General features: G+C 42.5%; 1 protein-coding gene across 2 annotated transcripts in view; it reads right to left on the reverse strand.

Moving 5' to 3' along the window:
* HK3 (hexokinase 3) overlaps positions 1–14,619 on the reverse strand; it is a 115,711-nt gene extending 101,092 nt beyond the window's left edge. For both annotated transcript variants that reach the window (XM_073544988.1, XM_073544986.1), the window contains exon 1: positions 14,563–14,619. In XM_073544988.1, the coding sequence (XP_073401089.1) occupies positions 14,563–14,607 (45 nt within the window). In that variant the 5' untranslated portion in view covers positions 14,608–14,619. The remainder of the gene's footprint in view (positions 1–14,562) is intronic.
* Between the last annotated feature and the right edge of the window lie 5,436 nt (positions 14,620–20,055).

Here is a 20,055-nt window from a genome sequence, read left to right on the forward strand (position 1 = left end):
ATAAATCCCAGCTAGTGATGCATGTAATCATATAAATGAACTGTGAGAAAAAAGGACGACGTAAAGGTAAAGTGTCACAATTAATACCAGCTTGAACAAGGATTGCCGTGAAAGCGGCGTTCAGATTGCAGAACTTAATAGAAATGATTTTAGTTGATGAAATTAACAAGCAGAAACATGTCATATTGATTTAGGATTCAGGCCAGTCTAATTAATGAATGGAGCACTCCCCTGTCCACACACTGTGGAGAAATGCTAAGTTCTTGCTGTTTATTGCCTTGCAGTCAGGAGATGGCTGCAGGATCATTTGTAGCATTGCCCAGGGATAGTATATAGGTGACAACTAAATTTATTGTTTATAGCTGCATATTTTTCAAGAAGTTGATTTGAGTCAAATCTGTCCTAAAACCTACTTTGTTTCATAGAAATAGCTATTTTCCACTGGAAGGAAAGGCGGAGATTGTCATATACCGTGACTTGAACTGGCATAGATGACTATTGTTAAAAATCTTGACTGTGGTAAGAAAAACAGTGTCAACCAATGTCAATCTACAACAGTCAGTACTGATGGTTATGTGGAATTTTCCAGTAGACAGATGGTGGGAGCAACTGGGTTACAAATATGTTTGGTGAAGGCTAGACCAGGGAGTTGGTCCATGATGGTAAAGAGAGATGTTACCTGGTGATGATACTTCTCCTGAGATGATGATATATCACCTGTGCAATACTATGAAAACATGATCTGTTGGTGGCTCTTGAGGACAGGAGTTAAGGCCCCGTCTCGCATAGCGAGATCGCTAATGTGTCACCGATTTTGTGACGCAACAGCGATCTCACCTGCGATCTTGCTACATGTGACACGCAGCAGTCACCGGCCCCGCTGCTGGATATCGCTGATCGTGCAGGAATGTCCTGGACCATTTTTTCGTTGTCGGCGTCCCGCTGGCCAGCATGCATCACTGTGTTTGATCGCTGGATCGTTGCTACGTCGCTGGAGAGATCTGCCTGTTTGGCAGCTTACTAGCGATCACTTATTGACACACCAGCGATCCCTACCAGGTCGTATCGTTGTCGGGATCGCTGGTGCATCATAGTGAAACGGGACCCTTAGGAAACTGGCCTAGAGCTTTGTTGTATTGTGCAAAGATAATAAGTACCCACAGGAAGACTACCAGGCAGTTTCCATAACGCTCATAGAATTAAAAGAACGATAAACACATGAGTGGACAACTCTCCAATTATTTTCTACATCTGGCGTCTGGTGGCCACATCACTGGGTGCTTAGGAACTTCCAGAATGAGATATTCTATAAATGTCTCAAATGAAAATAACCTTTTAATATTGGAAATTTTGCAGTGATTGGCTGAGTAGTATTTGAAGGAAGTAGAATAATGTCCTTTAAGAAGTTAGGTGTAGAGCATAGAAGTTGAGAAGAGCAAAGAGAATTGGACATTTGCAACAAGGAGTAGGTAAACAGCTATCAATGGACCGGACTGCCATAATTTCCTTGCGTGATATTTAATGCTATGCTGATGGCACACCCAAGTGTGCCATCAGCATAGCATTAAATATCACGCAAGGAAATTATCTAATTATTGGCCAGCTCACTACATCTGACAAATTATCAAATCATAAGCAACCAAGTATAGGACATTTATAAATTGTTATAGATTACAATTTTATTTTATTTTTTGACATGAGATCAGTAAGTAGTTTTGTCTAGGAATTCAGCATGCTATGTTCCAATTTTGTTTTTCATGGGTTCATATTTGTATGGAACACAGATGCTCACAAAGGTGTAGTACTGACCCACTGATGAGTCATATTATGGATATACTGTATGCAAAACAAATGTGTAAATTGTATTTCTCCATATTTCAAAATATACAGAGCCTGTAAATTATGAGGAAACAAAATTATTAAAAAGCTGCAGAACTTTGTAATAACTGAGCCCAATGAAATCTACAAAACTCTTTTAGGGATTTGACTGCAAAAGATGTGTGTTACAGCAAAGAAGTTTTATCACTGGCTATAACCAATATCTCCAAACCCCATTCATGGTCCTAATGTCTACTGATCCACAGGATGGGTGCAGCACTGTGTGGCATCATTTACTATGCCTACTATTTACTGGGAGAGCTCTGTGTTCTTCAAGTTTATTAAAAATTTTGCTGTTAAAGGGAACCTATCGTCTGATTTATGCTGCCCAAACCATTGTCACTATGAATCAGTGTGCAGCTGCAGTATTGCAGTCATGTGTAATGTACACTGAAAAACTGCAGTGTTTCAGAGAAAATATACTGTGAAAAGCAATCTGAGGACTATGACCCCGATTATGACAGAATTCTGGACTAAAACTCTTTGAAAAGTTACCATTTTTTGGCGCAACATGAAGTTTATTAAAAATAATTGCAACTTTTGGAGTTTCCACATCGCTTTTGACCAGCGTCATAAATGGGTGGAACTGGAGAGGAGCCAGGGTGTGGCAAAGCCCACCTGAAATGTTCATTAAAAATGGTTCTGTACAGTACACCAAAAATATTTCTTCACTCATTGACTGGAGCAACTTTTCTGGTGAGGCACATATCATTGAAAAGATGCACTGAATTAAGTGGGGTGTGCTTCTCAATAAATTTGTTGCATCTTATTCCTGCATGCACCTCCTTAAAGGGCATATGTGTCTCAGATTAATGGTCCAAAGCAGGTCTCTGACGGCTTTTCCCTGTCTTGATCACTTGTGACAGGACCTTGACAGAATCGTATGTACACATATAGTGAAAGACTTCTGAGTGTAGGGAAACAGGGCATAGAGATCTGCCTTAAAGCAGTTATCTATAATGCATAGCATAAATCTAAGTTAAGTTCCCTTTAAAGAGGACATTTTGCCAGTTCCAGCATGTTAAACTGGCCACATTACACAACAGTGGATGTACAGCTAGTTTTTATTTAGCTATGTCTTGGGGCGTGTATTTCTTCCACTGCATTAGGTCAACCAGTCATAAGCAGTCAGTATCATGCAAGGGAGAAAAGAATATGCCCTACTATCCTCATTGATCTATGCAGCTAGTGTGTCGAGATATAGCAGTGCTGGGTATCATTACAAACACTTCCAAATCTCATCTCACAGCAGTCCATGCATGGAAAGGGTGAGTGCTGACAGCACTGTGAGATAAGATCTGGAAGGGTTTGTAATGATACATAACTTAACTCTGCTGTACCTCTACATAGTAGCTGCAGAGATCAGTAAGAGGGTGTGTTCTTTTTTCATCTGCATGTTGTTGCCTGCTGATCATTGGTGAACATCATACAGGGGAAGAGGTGCATGCCCCCAAGAGACAAATCTCTGGTAACACCCAGTTAAACTATAACTAGGGATGAGCGATTAGCTTTGGATAAGTCCTATAGCGCTTACCGAATAGCTGGATCGGGAACCCGGATACCTGGAGTGCTCTCGATAATCAGCTGTTCGGAGCTGCTGCTGCATGTGTCGCAGCTGTGTGACAGTCACAACACATGCATGGAGAAACTGTTTGTTGGGCTCTCCATGAATGTGTTGTGACTGTCACACAGCTGCGACAAATACAGCTACGACACCGAACAGCTGATTATCAGGAGCGCTGCAGGTATCCGGGTACCTATGCAGCTATTCAGTAAGTGCTATAGCTATTCGGATAAGGAGTAATCCAAAGCTTTTCACTCATTTTTAACTATAACATAGATTAACCTAAATGTTACAATTTAATATCTTCTCAATGCAAAGGAAAAATTAATAAATTAAAATTTTACTCAGCACTGCAGGCATTATTCCCTGATGTGACCAGTTTAACATGCTAAAACTGGTGAAACAGCATCTTTAAGTGCCTGAGATAACATTAAACCTATGAAAAAATGCTTCTTGTGTCGTTATTCGTAACCACGACACTAAGATAATACATACAGAATTATCTATGCATCTGTGGCCAGTGCATTGTGAAGCCATATAATATGAACTAAGCTTCCATAAGTACAGTTTAACAATGCCCGTGCCTGTATTCTGCTGATGGTGCATCTGGCGAGGCGGCAGGGGTTCTCATTATCAGATGAGTAGATAAGTATGATGCACTACTCCAAAGTCATATTTTTTGCTGTACTGGACACATTTTTGTTCATATACTGTTCTATAATTGAGCTCTATGCTGTGATTGTTTTCTTTAATCTCATGGTCTGAATTTTCTAATTTTTTTTAAACCATTTTTTATTTATTTTCTTTTTTTAATATTTTTTTTTTTACGTTACCAGATTTCACATGATAAACTATAATCTTTTTATGATTTATCTAAAATTATATCTACATGATGGCATTCTAATAAATATTAACGATCCATTAACATGGACAAATTTAGGACACTAAAGGCCCCGTTACACAACGATGTTAAAGCGATCCCACCAACGATCCGACATGATGGGATCGCTGGGACATCATTAGGCTGATCGCTGGTGAGCTGTCACAAGACAGCCCCTCCAGCGATCAGGACCAGCGACGCTGGTTTCTAATGTAAACATTGGGTATCCAGGAGCCGCGGCTCCTGGATACCCGCTGTTTACCTTGGAAACCAGCGTGTACGCCGGTTTCCAAGGTACACAGTGAGTATCCAGGAGCCGCGGCTCCTGGATACCCGATGTTTACATTAGAAACCAGCGTCCAGCGTCGCTGAATGCTGGTCTCTTACTGCCACACACAGCGATGCGTGCTGGCCAGTGGGAGACCAGCGATCGAAAAACGGCCCAGGCTGATCGAGCACGATCAGCGATACCCGGCAGGGGGGCCGGTCGCTGATCCCCATCACACACAGCAATCTCGCTGGCGAGATCGCTGTGGCATCACAAAATCAGCGATCTCGCTTGCGAGATCACTGTGTGTGACGGGGCCTTAAATGATGGGCAATTAGCTGCTTGTTTGCTGATCGGCAATGGTTTACTAGCTTGTGTAGATAGGCCAGCCTGGTTCAGATGCACAGCCGACAATGATTTTCTTTTTTGCAGCACAAACACTTGTTCATCGAGTGACCGGCATTCGGTAGCCTCTTTAGACTACAAGATTATCATGGCCAAGGGTTCATAGGAGCACTTGTTCACAATAATCTTGCAGTGACAATGGACATAAAAGGTCTTATCTAAACAAAAGAATATTGTACAAACAATCTGGTCAGCTTTTTATTCCTAAAGATGGACAAACAGATATTTAGCTAACTTCTTACCAGTGTAAAGCCCCCTATACGCATCAGATGGCTGTCAATGGAATAATGCTATCTCAGCCATTTCCCATACACAGGGAAGGAATAAAATAAAATAAAGAAGACTTTTAATATCAGCTGAATTGTGTCATTTGCGCTCCTGATGACCGGTTTATTTTATTCCTTCCCTGCTTGATCCTCTCATGAGGTACCCAGCCGGAGCTGCAGCTGACCATCCTCCTTGTAGCTACTCTCACCACCAGCCTGGTGCTCCCTGAGAAGCCATCTATCTTACTCTATCTACAATCAATTTCCCATACACAGGAGCGCTTTATCAGCTGAGTGCTTCTGTATTCTCTATATGAAATTGGACATGCCCAATCAACATTCCCCCAGACAATTAAGGCCCCATCACACACAGCGAGATCACTAGCGAGATCACTGATTTTGTGACGCAACAGCGATCTTGCGGTGTGTGACACGCATCAGCGACCGCCCCCACCGGGTATCGCTGATCGTGCAGCAATGTCCTTGGCCACTTTTTGATCGTTGGTCTCACGCTGGCCAGAGCGCATCGCTGCGTGTGGCAGTGGGTGACCAACGATCAGCGAGCTCCCAGCGCTGTAAGCAGTCACTGGGAGCTGGTATCTAAGGTAAATATTGGGTAACTAAGCGCACGCCGTCACTTAGTTACCTGCTGTGCACCTTAGATACCTGCGTGCTCGCGCAGGGAGCTGGTAACTAAGGTACATAGCGGGTAACTAAGTGACACACGCACTTAGTTACCCGCAGTGTACCTTAGATACCAGCTCCCAGCGCGAGCATGCAGGTATCTATGGTACACAGCGGGTAACTAAGCAACGCGCTCGCTTAGTTACCCGATATTTACCTTGAATACCAGCGTCCTCGCTTGTCCTGATCGCTGGTGAGTCTGCCTGTTTGACAGGTCACCAGCGATCATGTAGCGAGGCACCAGCGATCCAGACAAGGTCGTATCATTGTCGTGATCGCTGGTGCATCATTAGTGTAACGGGACCTTTAGTTAGCCACATCAGTGTCGACCAAACTAGTAGATATTGATGGGCGCCACCGACATTAGTCTAACTTACATGGGGGGGCTTTACGTATGATTAAATTTGTCTGAGGCATTTACAACAACAGATATTCTCTTCTTCCTGATCTGTTGTAATCATCCTAAAGTAATACCTTTCTATTCCCTATTACGGAAATGTCTTTCAGAAATCTCTTTACATGCTGCAATCATTGCATTTGCAATGATGTTTTTCTTATCTTAATTTTTTTCTTTCCTTTTTTTTAGAAGAACACTATATTATTTATACAAGACAAACAATTAAAAATCAAATCAAAACATAATACATTGTTGTTATAATTAATAAGTAAGCATGTACAATACCCTCTGTAAACCCTTCTCTCATCCCCAACCTTGACTGTATTAATATAGTATTAAAGAAATAGCCATAATGCACTCCAATATAAATATATTCCTCTATATTGATATCCTGGGTATAATTGAATCCCATCCATATACAAGTGCTTCTCACTAAATTAAAGTATCATAAAAAAGTTAATTTATGTCAGTTCTTCAATACAAAAAGTGAACCTCATATATTAGAGTCATTACAAACAGAGTGATCTATTTCAAGTTTATATTTCTATTAATGTTGATGATTATGGCTTAGAGCCAATGAAAACCCAAAAGTCATTATCTCAGTAAATTAGAATAATTAACAAAAAAACACCTGCAATGGCTTCCTAAGCATTTAAAAAGGTCCCTTAGTCTGTTTTAGTAGGCTTCACAATCATGGGGAAGACTGCTGACTTGACAGATACCCAGAAGGCAGTCATTGACACACTCCACAAGGAGGGTAAGCCACAAAAGGTCATTGCTAAAGAAGCTGGCTGTTCACATAGTGCTGTATCCAAGCATATCAATGGAAAGTTGAGTGGAAGAAAAAAGTGTGGTACAAAAAGGTGCACAAGCATCCGGGATAATCACAGCCCTTGAAAGGATTGATAAGAAAAGGGCCATTCAAATTTTGGGGAAATTTACAAGGAGTGGGCTGTTGCTGGAGTCATTGCTTCAAGAGCGACCACACACAGACGTATCCAGGGAATGGGATACAAGTGTCGCATTTCTTGTCAAGCCACTCATGACCAATAAACAACCCCAGAAGCGTCTTTCCTGGGCAAAGGAGAAAAAGAACTGGACCGTTGCTCAGTGGTCCAAGGTGTTGTTTTTAAATTAAAGTAAGTTTTGCATTTCATTTGGAAATCAAAGTCCCAGAGTCTGGAGGAAGAGTGGAGAGGCACACAATCCAAGCTGCTTGAGGTCTAGTGTGAAGTTTCCACAATCAGTGATGGTTTCGGGAGCCATCTTATCTGTTAGTGTAGGTCCACTGTATTTTATCAAGACCAAAATCAGATCAGCCGTCTACCAGGAAATTTTAGAGCACTTCATGCTTCCCTCTGCCAACAAACTTTTTGGAAATGGAAATTTCATTCAAAAGCAGGACTTGCACCTGTCCACACTGCCATAAATATCAATACCTCTTTTAAAAACAACAGTATCACTGTGCTTGATTGGCCAGCAAACTCGCCTGACCTTAATCCCATAGAGAATCTATGGGGTATTGTAAATCGGAAGATGAGAGACACCAGCCCCAACAATGCAGACGAGCTGAAGGCTGCTATCAAAGCAACCTGGGCTTCCATAACACCTCAGCAGTGCCACAGGCTGATCGCCTCCATGCCACATCGCAATAAAGCAGTAATTGATGCAAAAGGAGCCCCAACCAAGTATTTTGTGCATTTACTGAACAAACATTTCAGTAGGCCAACATTTCGGATTTTAAAATTACTTTTCAAGCTGGTGTTATAAAGTATTCTAATTTACTTAGATAATGACTTTTGGGTTTTCATTGGCTGTAAGCCATAATCATCAACATTAACAGAATTAAACACTTGAAATTGATCACTCTGTTTGTAGTTACTCTATCTAATATATGAGTTTCACTTTTTGTATTGAAGAACTGAAATAAATGAACTTTATGATATTCTAATTTAGTGAGAAGCACTTCCATATTATACTCTATATTACACTCTTTCCTCCTCATCTGCAACAGGGATAAGAAAACGTGTATGAATAGAGCGGCGGTTCATCATGATTAATACCCTTCAGATTAAAGTCTACAGAACTGACTGAGATAGCCAAGAACATCACTTGGCTATCTCCATTAAAACATTAATGCTCCATGCCAACATTTTTTGTATTGCAGGAGTGGTGCCACTAACCTAAGTTCCCTGACTCAAGTATTATACTCAACAGTCGCTGTCTTAAGCTCTTCCTGGGGCCACTCCGGTCCTACGGTGCCATCTTGTCAATACAACTTTTGACTGAACGTAAGTCAGAGCTAAAAGTCATAATCCCTCAATGTATCTTTATGAAAGCCTCATTCTGGCCTTGTTCTGACTGTCATAGACTTACACTTAGTTGTCACTGGGGAGATCAATAGGTCACAAAGTACTGCAAATGACTGAAGCGACGCAGGGAACAGCTGAAGACAGCGACTGATAAGTATAAGACTAGTTACATGGAATTTAGACTAGTTATACTACTCCTGCACAAAAAAAAACTTGCTGAAGTGATGCTCTAATATAATTAGAAATTGAATACGCTCTTTTTTGTGGGTGGAGGGTGTATGAATGGTAAAACTTACAGCACTCAGACACTGATCCACATCATCTGAAAGGTATTTTGCTGGTTCCTGAGTTTTTATGTTTAAGTTCATGACTCTTAACCCCTTTACCCCGAAGCCTGTTTTCACCTTCCTGACCGGGCCAATGTTTTCAATTCTCACCACTGACACTTTATGATGTCATATCTCTGGAACGCTTCAATGGATACCTCTGATTCTAAGGCCGGTTTTACATTAGCGTTCGGCTGAGCTGTGGAGGGCTGCGTACTTCCTCCGTTAAGCTCCACCTACTTCCACACTTCTTCTGTTTAGCTCCGCCTACTTCTGCATGTATCCTGTGTACCTATCTTTAACAATGGGTATGCGGATGTATGCAGATGCGTCGTGTTGATGTGCCCGCCGAACACATAGAAATGCTACATGTGCTGCGTACCCAATGTTAAAGATAGGTATGCAGGACGCATGCAGAAGTAGGTGGAGCTAAACGGAAGAAGTGCTGAAGTAGGCGGCGCTTAACAGAGGAAGTACGCAGCCCTCCGCAGCTCAGCCGAACGCTAATGTGAACTTAACCTAAGATAGTTTTTTTGTGACTTATTGTACTTCAAGATATTGGTAACATTTCTTTGATATACATAGCAACATAGTTATTAAGGTTGAAGGGAGACTTTAAGTCCATCTAGTTCAACCCATATCCTGTCCTAACCTGCCCTAACATGTTGATCCAGAGGAAGGCAAAAAAAACCCCATGTGGCTATGACTCACATTTATTTGTGAAAAATTGCCAATTTGATGAATATTTAGAAAATTTATCAATTTTCAAATTTAAATTTTTATGTCCTTAAATCGGAGTCATGTCACACAAAATAGTTAATAAATAACATTTCCCACATGTTTACTTTACATCAGTACAATTTTTGAAACGTATTTTTTTTGTTACAAAAGTTATAAGGTTTAAAAGATGACCACATTACATTTGAAGTGACTTTGAGAGGCCTATATGACAGAAAAACCCAAAAGTGACACCATTCTAAAAATTGCAACCCATCAATGTGCTCAAAACTAAATTCAAAAAGTTTATTAACTTTTCAGGTACTTCACATGAATTAATGAAATGTGGAAGGAAAAAATATTTAACTTTTTTGCACAAAAATTTTCCTTTAGACCTATTTTTTTACTTTCACAAGGGAAACAGGAGAAAATGTACCATAAAATTTGTTGTGTACTTTCTCCTGAGCATACCAATACCCATATGTGAGGGAAAACCACCGTTTGGGCACACGATAGAGCTCGGAAGGGAAGGATCTCTGTTTTACTTTTTGAATGTAAAATTTGCTGGCATAATTAGCAGGTGCCATGTTGTGTTTGGAGAGCCCCTGGTGTGCCTAAACAGTGGAAACCCCCCACAAGTGATACCATTTTGGAAACTAGACCCCTCAGGGAACTTATCTACATATGTATTGAGCACCTTGAAACCAGGGATTCTGTCTGAATCACGTATTCAGAGATTTCCATGAAATCCCCAATGTAAGAGCTCAGCATAGAGTGCAGGATAAATGTGCGCCGAACCTTACTGTGATCTTTGGGAGGCACAATGAAAAAATCAATAGCACGTGAAGAATTGGTTTTATTTATTTTCTACACCATTTCTCAAGTGCTATAAGGGATTAGACGACTTTATTCTTCGAGCCGATGTGATTGCTGAGATACCAGATTTATACCAGGTTTTTATGTTTGGCTGCTGTCACACACTAAAAGGCTTTTTATTGCAAAAACAAGTTTTTGCATCTCCATATTTAGACAGTTATATTTTTTCTATATTTTGGGCAACAGAGTCATGTGAGGGCTTGTTTTTTGCAGGACGAGATGACAGTTTTATTGGTACCATTTTTTCGAACATGACATTTTTTGATCACTTTCTATTCTGATATTTGGGAGGTAGAATGAAAAAAAACAGCAATTCAGGAATAGCTTTTTCTTTGCTTTTTTATACCATTCCTGGTATGGTAAAATTGATAAGGTAGTTTTATGTACAGTACAAATACAGCGATACCTCATTTATATTTTTTTATGTTTTGGCGCTTTTACACAATAAAAACTATTTTATAGAAAAAATGATTATTTTTACATTGCTATATTCTGAGAGCTATAACTTTTTTATTTTTCCACTGACAGAGCTTTATCATGGCTTGTTTTTCTGTAGGACAAGATGACGTTTTCAGAGGTACCATTTTTATTTACATTCTTTCTTTATCGCGTTTTACTGCACTTCTTGTTTGGCGGTATGATAAACATTGTTGCCTCGGGTTTTTTTGTTTATTTTACGGCGTTCATTAAAGGGGTTAACTTGTGGGACAGTTTTATAGAGCGGAACATTTTGAACGCGGCGTCATAAAAAAAAATATTTTTTTGTTCATTTTTTTACATAAATAAATGTATTTATTGGATTGATATTTTTCTTTTTTTGTTCTTTATTTGGGGATTTTTTTTATACTTTTACAATTTCAATAATTTTGTATTACTTTTTTACATTGTCCCAGGATGGGACATCACTGCATAGTGACAGATCGCTGATTTGATACTCTACAATGCTTCTGCACTTCAGAGCAACAGTGCAGCATCTGACAGACAGGAAATGAGACATGTCAGTTCCTAGTCTTACAAGGCACTGACAAGCCACCTTCCCTGAAGAACCCCGAGGCCATCTTGCGAGACCATCAACTCAATGCGATCTCATCATGTTGTGCTGACGGGACACACATGGAGCCCACTCCCTGTGTGGATGCTCCTAGATGTTGCTTTCATTATTGACAGTGGCATCAGAGGTAAACAGGCATTCCAGCAAGGTGTCAGCTGTCACACAGAGCTGACACCCGCACCCGATCGCAGCAGCGCTCAGAGTGAGCTCACGCAACTGGGGCGTCGTACATGTACGGCAAATGTCGGTAAGGGGTCAAAACTTAAATCATTGAATAAAAAATTTTGTTCAGCATATTAATATATATTATGTTACATTCCTAATCTTTCAAGATCGTTGTTTACATTCTGATGCTGAAAACTCGTACATACCTAATACTTCTTACAGATGATAATTGGTAAATTAAATCCTATCTAAGAGTCTGAGTTCTAAACTGCTTGAGCACTTGCAAAAGAAGAATACCCCTGACAGCAAACAGAGATTTAAAAAAAATAAAATAAATGAAAGCACAAAGTCTACAGTCTCAATCTACATTAGGGAATGACGAATGTGCTTGGGATTTCTGGTCATTATAAACCAATGAGGAGAAGGGAACAACTTACCATCAGGAAATGTAAATTATGCTAAAAATAAAGGATTTACAGTACATCACAAAAGTGAGTAGAAACCTGACATTTTTGTAAACATTATATATCTTTTCATGGGACAGCACTGAAGATCTGACACTTTGATACAATGTAAAGTAGGCAGTGTACAGCTTGTATAACAGTGTAAATTTGGTGCGCTCCCTAAATAACTCAACACACAGCCATTAATGTCTAAACGGCTGCCAATAAAAGTGAGTACACCCCTAAGTGAAAATGGCCAAATTGTGTTAATTTACAAAACTTTGTGTGGCCATCATTATTTTCAAGCACTGCCTTCATTCTCTTGGGCACTAGAGCTTCATAGATTGCCATGGGAATCCTCTTCCACTCCTCCATGTCAACATCACAGAGCTGGTGGATATTTGAGATGTTACACTCCTCCACCTTCCGTTTCAGGATGCCCCACAAACGCTTAGTAGGTTTTAGGTCTGGAGACATGCTTGGCCAGTTGAGCACCTTTACCCTTACTTTCTTTAGCAAGGCAGTGGTTGTCTTGGAGGTGTGTTTGAGGTCTTTATCATGTTGGAATGATGCCCTGTGGTACAGTTTACAAATGGAGTGCATTATGCTTTGCTTCAGTTTGTTACAGTACATTTTGGCATTCATGGTCTCCTCATTGAAATGTAGCTCCCCACAACAGGCAGCACTCATGCAACCCCAAACATGACACTCCCACCACCATGCTTGACTGTAGGTAAGACACACTTGTCTTTGTACTCCTCACCAGGTTGCTGCCACACACTCTTGACACCATCTGAACCAAATAAGATTTTGCTTGGTCTCATCAGACCACAGGACATTGTTCCAGTCATCAATTTCCTTAGTCTGCTTGTCTTCAGCAAAGTGTTTGCATGCTTTGTTGTACATCATTTTTAGAAGAGGCTTCCTTCTGGGACGACAGCCATGCAGACCAATTTGATACAGTGTGCGGTGTATGGTCTAAGCACTGACAGGCTGACCCCCCCTACCACGGTACCCTCTGCAGCAATGCTGACATCACTCATATGTCTATTTTGAAAAGACAACCTCTGGATATGATGCTGAGCACGTGCACTAAACTTCTTTAGTTGACCATGGCGAGGCCAGTTCTGAGTGGAACCTGTCTTGTTAAATTGACTGTAGGTAAGACACGCTTGTCTTGGAGGTGTATTTGAGGTCTATGGTCTTGGCCACCGTGCTGCAGCTGAGTTTCAGGGTGTTGACAATCTTTTTATAGCCTAGGCCATTTTTAAGTAGAGCAACAATTCTTTTTTTCAGATCCTCAGAGTTCTTTGCTATGAGGTGCCATGTTGAACTTCCAGTGACCAGCATGAGAGCGTGTGAGAGCAATGACACCAAATTTACCACCCTGCTCCCCATTCACAACTGAAACCTTGCAACACTAATGAGTCATATGGCACTATGCAAGGAAAAACGGCTATTTAGACAATAATGTCTGTGCGTTGAGTTATTTAAGGCCCCGTCACACATAGCAATCTCGCTAGCGAGATCGCTGCTGAGTCACAAGTTTTGTGACACAACAGTGATCTCACCAGCGAGATCGCTGTGTGTGACAGCGATCAGCGACCGGCCCCCCTGCCGGTATCGCTGATCGCTCTTGGAAACCTCTGGACACTTCTTCCATCGTTGGTCTTCCGCTGGCCAGCACGCATCGCTGCGTGTGACAGCCGGGAGACCAGCGATCAGCTGGTAACTAACGTACACATCGGGTATCCAAGGGACGTGCGTCCCTTAGAAACCCGATGTGTACGTTAGTTACCAGCGCACTGATGCAGGGAGCTGGTAACTAACGTACACATCGGGTATCTAAGGGACGCACGTCCCTTGGATACCCGATGTGTACGTTAGTTACCAGCTCCCTGCATCAGCGCGCTGGTAACGAACGTACCCAGCGACGCCATTGATATCATTGTTGGGATCGCTGGTGAGTCGCTATGTGTGATTCCAGCTTTAGAGGGCACACAAAATTTACACTGTTATACAAACTGCACACTGACCACTTCACATTGTATCAAAGCGACATATTTTCAGTGTGGTCCCATAAAAAGATATAAAAAAATATTTATAAAAATGTGAGGGGTGTACTCACTTTTGTGATATCCTGTACATGAAAGTGGAAAACCCCTTTTACTGATTGTCATTTACTGACAGTTCATACATAATTCATAGAAAATGGGAAGTGTTCTTGTGACATTGTCACATCCCTATTCTGGATGTTTTATGTACAAAGATTAAAGACATAAATTGCAAATGTATGGAATTAAAGGCAGTGAGTAAAGATTGGTGCGCACCTCCTCACAGGCTGACTGCTGGGCGTTCTCCATTGGTTTTTCCATAGCTTTACGTTTCTAATATAAAAAAAATAAACAGTGGAGAATTAACAGGAAAAAGTCACTGGTGAAAACAGGATACATTGAGAAATATTGGCAATGGCACAAATTATGTAAACTGTGTCAGCCGCGCACTGATAAATAGTGATCACATGGGCTGCAATTCCCAGAGCAGTTCCCGTAAGTCACACAACCACAAGGCACGGCTACAGATTCATAAGAGGAAGTGACAATAAAAAAGCATTCACATATGAAGTGGAGCAATAAGATGAGTTAGCATGACCTTCAGCAAAAAGGAAACAATTGTATTAATAAGCCACCTACAGTGCGGCGAAATGAGGGATTGACAAGTGAGGGATAATATACCCAATAAATAATCAGGCAGATATTAGGATTTTTTCATCTTTTTGCCAGATTACAACAATGTCCAAACATAATAGTCTAGCAGAAATAGAGGATATCCTCAATTTTATTTTTTCATAGAATGGATAAACAGAATAAGTGAATCCCCCCGCTACTCCCATTGATACAGTACATGTCCCTGGTTACCCCTTGAGCTCTACTTTCTGATCCCTCCTGATGCACAAGACATGACTTCTCAGCCAGTCACTGACTGCAGTAATGACCCATATCAGCCACTGATTGGCTGCAGTAGTCACATGTCCCTGTGACATGATGGCATCACTACTGTAGGATGTATAGTCTGGTGGCAGACCAGGCAGGTATTGGAATAAAAGTGGTGGAGAATTTTTGTTAACTATTCTGACCATTATTATCTCTATATATAAAACTGAATGTATGTATGTGTGTATCACAAACCAATCACGAAGCATCTTTCATTTCTCCAGAGCTGTTCAAAAGAAGCTCAGCTGTGATTGGTTGCAATGAGCAACAGTTTTCCTTGCAACCAATCACTAAACATCTCTCATTTCACCAGAGCTGATTAAACAAAGCTGAGTTGTGATTGGTTGCTAAGAGCAAGTTTTTCCACTTGACAACACCTCAGCAGACACTGACATGGTGGGAGAAATCTAGCATCCTTGGGAACATAAGCTCCCAGCCATTGTCTGCCCCCCAGACAGGAGCACAGAGCACATGACAGGAATGAATCCCCCCTCCCGTGGATCATTGGTATGCAAGTTAGGGCAAATCCACTCAGCGTTTTAGTACTGACCCCAGGCCTTTCTTAAAGGGATCTCCGGTATGGAAGACAGGGCAAATCCATCCAGTGCTTTGGTTCTGACCCCATGCCTCTCTTAAAGGGATCCTCGGTATGGAAGTCAGGGCAATTGCCTTCAAATGCTCTGGTACTGACCCCAGGCTCTCTTAAAGGGATCTCCTGTACGGAAGTTAGAGCAAATCCCTCAGCGCTCTGATTCTGACCCCAGGGCTCTATTAAAGGGATCATTGCTATGCAAGTCAGGGCAAATCCCCTCTGCGCTTTGGTACTGATGCCAGGCCTCTCTTAAAGTGATCCCCGGTATGGAAGTTAGGACCGTTCCACTCAGCACTGTGGTTCTGACCCCAGGGTCTCTTAAAGGAATCATTGGTATGGAAGTTAGGGCAATTCCACTAAGTGCTCTGGTTCTGATCCCAGGCCCCTCTTAAAGGGATCCCCGGTATGGAAGTTAGGGTAAATCCCTCAGTGCTCTGATTCTGACCCCAGTCTGTTATGAATGGGTCACTGAGGAGGAGAGTGCAATAGGCTATGCCACCAGAATACTAGAGAGATTGGTCACTCAGCGGATTGCGAACTCCTGATCTTAACAACACAACTAGCAGTAGCCGTGGAGCCTTCCTACGCAGCCCTAGATGCTTCGTCACAGCCGGAGGACTAAATAAGCCTAAAGACAGAAAGGTGAAATCTAAACTGCCTCGGAGCAGATCCTCAAAGGAATAGACAGCCCCCAAACATATACTGTCGGTGAGACAAGATGAAGCACAGTCACAGGCAGAAAATAGACTGAGCAAATGATGGGGCCCACACTGCCTAGATAGGACAGGATAGAAAAGGCACTGTCTGCAATTACGCAAAAACACTAAAAATTCCAACACGACTGATGTACAAAAATACTGAGGTTTGCACAACCTCGCCCCCACTATATCAGCACTCAGGTGTGAACTGGCGGCTATCAACAGGCAAATTCAGCAGGGGGCTGAGCAAACAAGCATAAGATACAAAAATACAGGGCAGGAGCCAGCAGCCCCAGGGGGAGCAAGCTGACCCCTGACAGCAAGGCAAAATCAGATGCAAAGGGTTTAGCAAATGACACTTAGCTGAAAATATGCAGGATCAGGCAGGAGACAGATATCCTCAATAAGCAAAAAAAGGAGTATCACCGGCAGTCACTGATAGAAGCCTGATCGCTTATGTACCCCCAATCACTACCCCCACTCCTCCAATTATCCTCTGCAGCTGTTGGATTAACATCATGTTGACCAGCTCGATTACCAGCAGTATCCACCAGAGGGAGCCTTGCCTCAAAAGTCAGATTAAGAGAGTTCACAACACCAGTCTCTCTTAAAGGGATCATTGGTATGGAAGTTAGGGCAATTCCACTCAGTGCTCTGGTTCTGATGCCAGGAATCTCTTAAAGGGATCCCCGGTATGGAAGTTAGGACCGTTCCACTCAGCGCTCTGGCTCTGGCCCCAGGCTGATGGGATGATGTGGGAAATTAAGGGTAGTAGTCTGGTGGCTCTGGCTGATGGGATGATGTGGGATATTAGGGGTAGTAGTCCGGTAGCTCTGACGGAATGTTGTGGGATATTGGGGGTAGTAGTCCGGTGGCTCTGATGGGATGATGTTGGATATTAGTGGTAGTTGTCCGGTGCTCTGGCTGACAGGATGATGTGCAACATTAGGGGTAGTAGTCCGGTGGCTCTGGCTGACGGGATGATGTGGGATATTAGGGGTAGTAGTACGGTGGCTCTGGCTGACAGGATGATGTGGGATATTAGGGGTAGTAGTCCGGTAGCTCTGGCTAACGGGATGATGTGGGATATTAGTAGTCTGGTGGCTCTGGCTGACAGGACGATGTGGGATATTAGGGGTAGTAGTTCGGTGGCTCTGGCTGACGGGAGCGTGATAAGTTTATTAAAATGTAAATATAGTTATCATCGGTGGTTTATGTGTGTCATTGGGACCACATGAGAGCATTAAGACAGGCCTTTCATTTTCAGCAGGTAAATGTGGAGCTCCTCCATAGCTGTCAACGTTTAGCATCACTGCTGCCCCACTGGGCATGCACAATGCATTGATGAAGCTTGGCATTTACACCCGTCTTCGCTGAGCTGGCAGTGATGTTGCTTCTGCAAATAATGTCGGTCACACCCACAGGGGAGTGCTTACATGATGAGAGAAAGGATTAGGCTGGACTCACACCAGCGTATAGCATCCAATGTGAGAGCATGGGATGCAATATGCTAATGACCCTCAGCTCCTGCTCTGCTGCGAGCAGAAGTCAAGTATCAGTGATCTGTCCTCCGATCCTCTCACACAGAGTAATTTCTCAATCTCCTCTGCTGCCGGCGTCGGCGTATATTGCACCTCACTCGGATAATATCAGAGTGCTGTGCTTTGTGTCACTCTCATGCATAGACTTGTATGGGTGCGAGTGATCCGAGTTTCAGTGTTAGGCCGGGGTCACACTTGCATGTGCAATGCAAGAAACGTGCGCATCAATACCCAGCACTTCCGCTTGCACTCGGGACCAGAGTGTGCGGCTGCATAGAAATACATGCAGCCGCACACTCCGGTCCCGAGTGTCGGCGGCAGTGCCGGGTATTGATGTGAGAGACTCGCGCAAGAATCTCGCATTGCACACGCAAGTGTAACCCGGGCCTTAATAGCAGAATGCTGCAATTGCTCTCGCATGCCGACTCGGTATGAGAAAGTAATCGCAGATCTGAGCTGCCCCATAGTATAACACTGGAGCGAGTGCTATGTGATGTTTTATCGCATAGCGCTGGGCTGTGTTGTACAGTAGTGTGACTCCGGCCTTAGTCTGAGGAAATCAATGCACAACTCCTGACTAGCTGTGATCATGCTATGTTAATTAATAGTTAACCATTAATTATTAATAAACATAGCATGATCGCAGCTTCAAAGTTGATTTTATATTAATTCAGCAATTGATAAGCCACATAAGGGAAATGCTTGAATGCAGGAAAAGCTTGCTATACATACATGATGGCGGTTTAGTGGCGCTAAGACAGTTACCAGGTTCCCTTTAACATGAATTGGGCCATTGGCTGCTCCAATACATTAATGTATATTGACCTCATAGTATTTTAGGTGGCCAGTTACACAGCACATCCTATACAGACAATAACTCGTCTTGAGGCTGCGGTTACACGTCCGTATGTTCTGTCATACGAGAGAATCGGATCAATAAAGCAAATGACGCCATCAGAGTTTGAGATGAGTGTCAGTTTACTATAATCTGATTTTCTCACATGAGAGAATGGCAGCACAGGTGCAGAGATGACGAAGAACTTCATTTCTCCGTCTTCTCCATTGTCAGTGTCAGCATAAATCTGAGTGCAGTCTGATGTTTCACATGCACCCATAGACTTGTATGGGTGCGCATGGTCCAATTATTTGATGTACCCGCTGCATTCTGCGAATGTTTTCTCATGCCAAATCGGCAAAAGAAAGAAAGCGATAGTCAGCGCTGCCCCATGGTAAAATACTGGCCCGAGTGGTAACCGATAAAACATTGTTAGCACTCGGCCACCCATGTGAGTGAGCCCCGATCTGCAGCTCCAGACCCTGAGGGTGTATGCACACGCTGCAGATTCTGCTGTGGAATTTTCAGCGCGGATTTGTCTAAATCCGCAGGTCAAAGGACCTGCGGTTTATCTGTGGATTTACTGCAGATTGGCCTGCGATTTGACACCTGTCATGGAGCAGGTGCAAAACCGCTGCGGAATCCGCAGAAAGAATTGACATGCTGCGGTTTGTAAACCGTGCGGAAAAAAATGCACCGTGGTTTTGAAAACCCATAGGCCAACATGGTACTGTACCATGTCTATGGAACTGCTGCGGATCCGCAGCAGAATCCACAGCGTGTGCACACAGCCTGAGACATCAGCTTCAGGACTGAATTTCGACAAGACATACATTACAAGCTCCCAGCCGATACGCTTAGCTGAATGAACATTATCTCCCAGACCCGCAGAAGCCTTTAAAGCTTGCACTGCAGCTGAAGAGGCTTATTAAAGATTTCAATATCCCAATAACTATATTATGCTCTAATTATTGCCGTTTGAATGCACAGAAGTCACAAGCAGCATTCTTCTAGATTTTCATTATTCTTTGCCATATGTTTCTCTGTACAAAGCCTCACATCTCACACTAGACAACACCGCTGTAAACAGAGTATATACCATTTCTGTAAAGCCCTCTTCTAACCCCACCAATCAATGGAATCTAAGGGCTGACATTACCTTAC

This window comes from Dendrobates tinctorius, unplaced genomic scaffold (genome assembly GCF_039654945.1).
Source record: "Dendrobates tinctorius isolate UK_male_01 unplaced genomic scaffold, ASM3965494v1 ptg000139l, whole genome shotgun sequence".
NCBI classification, from domain to species: Eukaryota; Metazoa; Chordata; class Amphibia; order Anura; family Dendrobatidae; genus Dendrobates; species Dendrobates tinctorius.